The 7,223-nt window shown below is 37.2% G+C and overlaps 3 protein-coding genes across 3 annotated transcripts; 1 reads left to right on the top strand and 2 right to left on the bottom strand.

Moving 5' to 3' along the window:
• Positions 1-286: 286 nt before the first annotated feature.
• Positions 287-2,178, bottom strand: CBG06599 (the record flags this gene model as incomplete). Its single annotated transcript, XM_045237215.1, has 7 exons — positions 287-294; positions 335-562; positions 606-816; positions 1,319-1,591; positions 1,679-1,839; positions 1,888-2,027; positions 2,072-2,178. The coding sequence occupies 7 exons, from the start codon at positions 2,176-2,178 to the stop codon at positions 287-289; spliced, it is 1,128 nt and encodes a 375-aa protein (XP_045093251.1).
• A 1,389-nt stretch (positions 2,179-3,567) lies between these two features.
• On the top strand, positions 3,568-5,118 carry CBG06600 (the record flags this gene model as incomplete). Its single annotated transcript, XM_002647472.1, has 7 exons — positions 3,568-3,707; positions 3,751-3,945; positions 3,991-4,135; positions 4,193-4,477; positions 4,524-4,630; positions 4,674-4,806; positions 5,023-5,118. 7 exons carry the CDS (start codon positions 3,568-3,570, stop codon positions 5,116-5,118), a joined length of 1,101 nt encoding a protein of 366 aa, XP_002647518.1.
• Positions 5,119-5,296: 178 nt separating this feature from the next.
• On the bottom strand, positions 5,297-6,840 carry CBG06601 (the record flags this gene model as incomplete). Its single annotated transcript, XM_045237216.1, has 9 exons — positions 5,297-5,412; positions 5,458-5,668; positions 5,716-5,931; positions 5,983-6,090; positions 6,136-6,234; positions 6,279-6,370; positions 6,417-6,475; positions 6,526-6,606; positions 6,653-6,840. The coding sequence occupies 9 exons, from the start codon at positions 6,838-6,840 to the stop codon at positions 5,297-5,299; spliced, it is 1,170 nt and encodes a 389-aa protein (XP_045093252.1).
• Positions 6,841-7,223: the final 383 nt, after the last annotated feature.

Genomic DNA, 7,223 nt, shown 5'->3' on the forward strand with positions numbered 1-7,223 from the left:
AGCAATTTAGCATCCGGCCCGTGCAGGCCCATATTCGGTCCATATATAAGTATGATTGGAAGACGTTTTAGATAAAACACTTAACACTCAACATATACTCTCGAATTGCCCATTTTGTTGAAAAATGTTTCATAGTCAGAAAGTCACAAAATATCAAACATCAAGGTGAAAAAGAGTAAAAGATTTGTGATAACTTGATGTTTCTGTCTTCTTCCCGACCAAAAATTTAAGCGGAATCAACAAAATTTAACCTTTGAATCATGACCTATTTTTTTAAACAACGATTTCATAAAACTTGAATATGAACTACACAAATAACAATTATAAATCATACAAATCAGTTCAGAAAGATCCACATTGAAAACATCGAAAATCCTAACAATGGCCATACGGTTTTTTAGTTCCGCATGAAATTTAATTAAAGAATTGACAATCTTTGTTAACTTTATCAAACGACCGGCATAGTTTAAATGGGTGCCTTTGTAGTAGTTATGAAGGTTGTCAGCAAGCTCATCTCGAACTTTTTCAGAAAGGTCCAGAACATCACCTTGTAGGGATTTGCCTGAAAGAAACCCCTTCTTCTGGTAAATAGAAAATTTTGATACCTGCTATTTGCCAACACAATTCGCTAAGCATGAAAGCCATTTCTGTAGAAGTTGGGGATAGTTCCTGTAGGGGTTTGGCAATTTCAGCGAACATGTTTCTCCATGCATCACAAAAACATTCTGTGAGTTTCTCATCCCTCTCATCGGAAATTTCAGAAAATTTCAGTTGCAGAGAACTTGTTACAATGTGTTGGTCATCTAGAGCAAACTTCTGAAATTCTGAATTCACTATATACTTTAGTTTGCATAATTGTCGACGGGTTGATTCCGGGCCAGCACCAGCCGGCTGATAACTCGGTCCAAAATCGATATTGTGAGAAAAAGATCATACCATACATATAATAGAGCTCGGAGAACTCTACGAGATACAATAAAAATTGGCTGGCTTGGGTCGGCTATTAAATGTGTCTGCGAGCTCTACATCCTACTGTTAGAATTAACCGGCTTCAAATGCAGTATCATGGTCTGGGCCACCATTTTTCTAGGCCGGGCTGATGATTTTTGCGAGCCCGGATCCTAAATTCTGCCCCGCACCCGGTTCCCGTAGAAGTCTGCTTGTCAATTATTATTGGAGGATGTAGAGCTCGCCGAGCTCTATCGTCTGGTAACCTATTTTGCTTCCAATTTCAATTTAGAAGCTAGTTATCATTCGGGTCGTGCCTGACCGAAGTTGGCCCATCGGCAAGCATGCTGGTTTGTAAATCTCCACTTACCGCGTCAGTGATAGCTTCCTCTCCAAAGATCTCTAATGAAATCTGGTATCTTTCGAATTTCCTCCATATATTCCAGACCAACTTAAAAAATTGATACCTTTCATCTTCCGCCAATCTTTGAAAATCAGATGAATAGGAAAGCCACTGTGCAACAACAAACATTTGTTTTTTGAAAAAGTCGAATAGTTTTTTGATTGGTAGCTCTATCAAAAGTTTCATTTCAGTTTCTGGTTTTTGCCTTTTCCTCCATTGTCGTAATGCATACTCAGCTAGCTCCAACTTATTGAAGCCTTGAGTTTCTGTTGGATGCAAAGTCTAAAAGTTCTACTAAGGTAAGCTGAATAAAAGCTAAAAACCGACGTTATTCAGTAGACGACAAATTTCTCGTTTCGTGGAGCTAACATCTATCACTCGTTTTCGTTTTATTGTCTTGCTCCTGACTTTTAGAACAACACTTGGGATTTTATAGGATTTAGATTTAGGTCGGCTTGATTTGAAAGAGTCGCGATGTCTTTGAACATCTGTAAAGAATGAAATCTGATATTATTCGTTGGTTGGAACTTATTCACTTTCAGGCGTCATATTGAGAGATATACATTTCTTAAAACGACATGATTTACAGTGATACCTGTCATCAGGATTTATAGAACAGCTATTGTCATCTCGACGACATAAATATTTGTTTTCTCGGTTATCCACAATTGTTCGCCTGGAAAAGTTGAAAAGTTAACCAAAACAATTAATGCGGCTCACCTGAAAAATGCTGCACAGGCTCTACAGGTCATCACTCCGAAATGAAGTCCATGCGCAGGAGATTTACAAATTTTACAGATATCAGAAAGAGTTTCAGACAATTCCATTTGTATAATCTTTGGCTGAAATTCCATGAAGATATGCAGTACCGGTCAATAAGAATAACGCATTTTTCAGTTGATTTTTGAACTTTATGGCCATTTTCAGAAATCTGGATCTCGACTGTCAAGTTTCTGATCACTTTGAAAATTTCGGAGGGTTTAAAACCGACCTAGACTGAAAACTTTGCATTCACAGAATTTTTTGAAAATTCCTAGTTTTTCAGCTACATACCGATTTCTGAAAGACAGTTTTTAATGGTTTCCAATACAAAAATGGATCAGAAAGGAATGTCTTCCAGAAATCATAAAATACCGTAAACACTCTAATAGAAGGCCACCCGAACCGTAAGCCTTCTATTAGAAGTTTTACGTTTTACTCCCTTTAAAATTTACAAAGTGATCGGAAACTTGACAGCCGAGCTCCAGACTTCTGAAAATGGTCAAAATTGCCGAAAATCAACTGGAAAATGCGTTTTCGAATATATTTTTTACAGGTACTGTAAGCAGAGCCAGTATATAACCAAAGTACAAGATTAAAAAAAAACAATATGTCACTTGTCATTGTGTTTATCTACCTCTTCCTCTCTTGTTATCCTCGTTTCTCTCTATTTGTTCAAAAAATATGATGATCATTGGCTAGAGTGGCTACATATCATAGAATGGTCACAGATGGGCACGATTTGACACATTTTTCGAATTCTTAGATTTTCCCAAAATCGTTTTCCAGGAAACCAAAACATCTAAGAACGGATGACTTAAAATTCAAAATTCAAACTTCAAACATGGAAAAATTAATATCGAAGAAAATAATAAATGAAAAATTTATAAACACATAATTCATTTTTTGGGCATCCATGATAATAAACTTGTTTTTTCGAATAAATTCTATCTTCGCTCTTCTAACTTTCAAATCAAAAATGGTATACTCTAAACTTTTGAAAGACTTTTACTGGGTATTCCAAAAGGGTAGGTAGAAATTCGCAATTATTAATTGCAAGTTGAACTCGAATTTGTTAATAATTGATAATCAATAAATGAAAGCGTTGGTAAAGTTAAGTTCAAAATTTCAGCCGGAAAAACGAAGCAAATAGATGAGTCATCTAGTTTCTAAACCACTATTCTGCTTCGTTTCCTTCCTCTTCCTCCGTCTCGTGCGTTTTTCCTCACTCTCGCACGTTCTCCGTTTTCAGTTTCCTCTTTTTAATGTGTAAGCAAGTCTCCTAGGTGATTTGAACACCTACACACTCACATAGAATCGTATTTTGCTCTGTGTAGGCTTCCAGGGATATAAAAACAACGGAGCTCAGATGAACAACTGAGATTTGGTGTTACGAAATCCTTTTATTTCATTTTGTTTATGTTTTCAACTTTCAAAAAACTTAACTAAATTCAGGAATGCTCCGTCGTGTGCAAGAAGTCCTCTCCAAGAAATTCCCGAGATGGGTATTTGATGAGCGGTCCGGACCACTGGACTGGTCCATTTTGCCAATGGAAATGAAACGAGAAATTGTGAAACACACGGATTTTGAAACCAGGTTACCCAATCACATAGAACTTCATAATGAAAAATATTTCTAGATGTCGACTCCGTCAATGTTCCAAACAAGACCAACAAATAGTGGAATCTCTGAAAGTCGGAATCCCATTTATTCAAATTGAATCGGACAAAAATTTTGCGTCAGTCATGATTTTTGAGAGTAAAACCAAAGTGATCAAAGTTGAAGTGAGCAAAAAACTTGTGTCCAAACTGTCGAAAAAGCCTAAAATAAAAATGTAAGTTATTGATATTTTAAAGATTTTGTAGTTCGTGGATTTCAGAAGCGATAACATTGAAGGAGCGAACCCTAGACAGATTCGTAGCTGCCACGATTTTGATGCAATTGTGGACAGTCTGCTAAGAGCAATTTACCGAGACAATGTCTCTATTGACAGCTTGAACCTGATTTTGAAATATTCAAATGATGTGAGTTTTAATATTTCCTACAATTTTTTTGGTTAACTGATAAATATAAATTTTCAGATTATCACCAATTATCTCGATACACACTATAGAGAACAGTTTGGCCCTCGTCGGAAAACTAAAATCACTTGTAGTGGTGTCGGATTTTTGGTGGCTAATGTATATTTTCTTCCAATTGATGAGACAAGAGTTTTTAATCCATTGGTAACCAATTACGAAGAAGGAAGAATGATGATGGCTGAGAAAACATACAATGTGGCTCCTTCCGGACATCTGGCTCGCTTGGGACCAACAACTTTTTGGAAACCTAGCTTACTGAATTGTAATCTTGGAGCTCTTATCGCGGTGAGATGATTCAAAGAGTTCATCTAAGGCAACGACTATTTTTCAGGGCATAATCTGGAAAATCAATACTGAAATGGAGCGTTTTTTCATTCCAGACCTTGAAGTTCCCGAGTACCAAGAGTACTGTAATCGTTTTGAGGGACGGGTCACAAGGTTGGCGAGAGATTGTAAAATCATTTTTCAAGGTTTTTTTCAGACATGGCAAGTTCACTGCTCTCCACATACCAGTGGGAGATCAGGATAATGAAAAGAAGTTGATAATAAAAATGAGTGCGTGTGGAGTTTTGATTGAGAAGAAAAGATTCGAAGATGTTGCAATTTTTGAAGAGGTTTGTTCATTCAGACGGGTTTAAGTTCAGGCCGATTTTTCTCGGTTCCTGTGAAAGATAACAAAAATTGTTAACTGATAAATTGTTTATCATAATATCAGAAGTGATTTGTCAGTTGATACATTTTTGATATCTCTCACAGGAACCGTGATAAATTAGCTCAAACTTAACAGTTTTGTGGGCTCTTCTATCACGGTAACCATGAAAATGTTTCAGGGGAAATGCATTCTTGGCTGGCTGTGCTCAAAATGTGATAAGTCTGTGGAAAGTTGGTACTTCCGAGAAACACACTTCTCGAACAAGCCAGTTTAAAATTATCTTACTTCTGCATAAAGTTTTTATTCATATAAATTTTTTATCCTTCGAAAAAATCGGGATCCGAAAGTTCCACATTGAAAAAGTCGAACACCTTTGCCAACTGGATAGTGGTTTTTCGTTCCAGTTGAATTCGTTTCACAATATTCACAACACTCATTCAGTTTTTTACAGTCTACCCGCATAGTTTTGATCGACGTNTAATTTGAAGATAGTGGTGATGAAGATTATTGGCTAGCTCTTCTTGTTGAATCTCAGCGATTTCCATTACTTTTCCTTGCAGAGCTTGAGCTAAAACAAATACGTGTTGAGATATAATTAGAAAAAAACTCTTACCTGCCAACTGCCAACATAATTGACTCAACATATAAGCCATTTCCATTGAAGACGGCTCCAGATGACCTAGTAGAACAGCAGTTTGGTCGAATAATTTCCTGACGAAATTCCGGAACGTTCCACCCATAGGCGACATCGGCCAATCAGTTATCTTCGAGATGTCAATGAACAGCTGAGCTGTTACATAATACTTTTCCGAGATTGCGAATTTCTAGAAATTTAGAGCTTGACGATTACAGAGGAAAATGTTTGATCTACCATGTCACATGCTGGCGTGTCTTTCCCAAACATCTGAACGGACATCTCGACTCGCTCGAACCTTCTCCAAACATTCCAAACAACTTTGTACATCCGATACCTTTCCGATGGTTCTAGTTTTTGGAAAAATTGGCAGTGAGCTAACCAATTAGCGATAACCAGCATTTGATGCTCACACATCGTGAACATTTCATGGACTGTCAGTTTTGAGATCATCTGGAATATCAAACATTGTTTTAGAATACAGCACTTCTTAATTCAACTGACCTCCATATCCTCTTCTTTCTTCTGTTTGGCTCTCCATTCTCTCAATGCCAATTCCATTTTTTCCAGGCAGTTTAGGTTTTTCAGCTTTGGATTTTCGCCTATTTTCTTCTTAAAAATGAATTTTAGCACATTATAAAAGTTGAAAAAGCTTACATCGTTTAAAATCTTCTGAATTTTAGTACATAGTATTGTCACATCTACTATCCGTTTGGGCTTAGTCATCAGAATATGAGAAGGTGGATCACAGGGTCTCTAGAAATCGGAGTAAAATTGATACCAGAAAACTGTCTACCTACTTTTAGTGGTATGTGATCCTCTTCGTCTTCACTGCTATCACTACTTCTCTTTTTCCTCGATTCTGGAAATGGGTCCCGATTCCATTGAACATCTGAAAAACAATCAGTTGTGGATTTTGCTATCTATTCTTCGCCCACTGTTAGCTGTCATTCCCATTGTTACACATTTGTTATAGCGACATAATCGGCACTGGTATCTGAAAAGAGATGTTTTGAAAAATCTACATCAGAAAAATATAATACTTACCGGTCACTGGTATTAACAGCACACGAGTTGTGCCCTCCACGACATTTGTATTTCTTGGTTCGAGACATAACTATTGTTCTTCTGAAATTTTTAGATCAACTATAAGTTTCCAATTACAACTGCTCACCTGAAAAATGCAGCACAAGCTCGGCAACTAGGTACACCAAAGTGAACACCATGAGATGTTAGATCGCATACTTTGCAGATGGATCCATTCTCAGATACAGATGTTCCAGGACTCTGCAGACCTGGACTGTCCAAGCCATCGGGCTTAGATTCAGAAGTCAAGCTAGACGTTGACGGTTCAGAAGACATTAATGAAAACTGACTGGATAGTGAAATAAAAGAAAAATGAAGGAGGAGGGCAGAAACCCCAAGCCAAGAAGAAAATAGTCATAAAAGACACGAAACAAGAAAATTTTGTGTAGGAGGTGACAAAAAAAACGGGCACAAATCACATGAAGTGAGTCTGTTGTGTGTGTCTTGTTGACCGAACTAACTGTTCTTCGCCTCTTCGGCAAACCAAAAATCGGGCGCGCAAAAAAAAGTTGATGGGATGGGAACGATAAATTTGTGATATTATGACGAGGAATGAGGAAATAGTGTAGTTTGTAGTCACTGTGACTGAATTGACCTCACTATCAGAAAAAAAAGGTGCTTGCATTTTTTTATCAGCAGAGATCGAAATATTACTGAAT

This window comes from Caenorhabditis briggsae (assembly GCF_000004555.2).
Source record: "Caenorhabditis briggsae complete genome, chrV, whole genome shotgun sequence".
Taxonomy (NCBI): Eukaryota; Metazoa; Nematoda; class Chromadorea; order Rhabditida; family Rhabditidae; genus Caenorhabditis; species Caenorhabditis briggsae.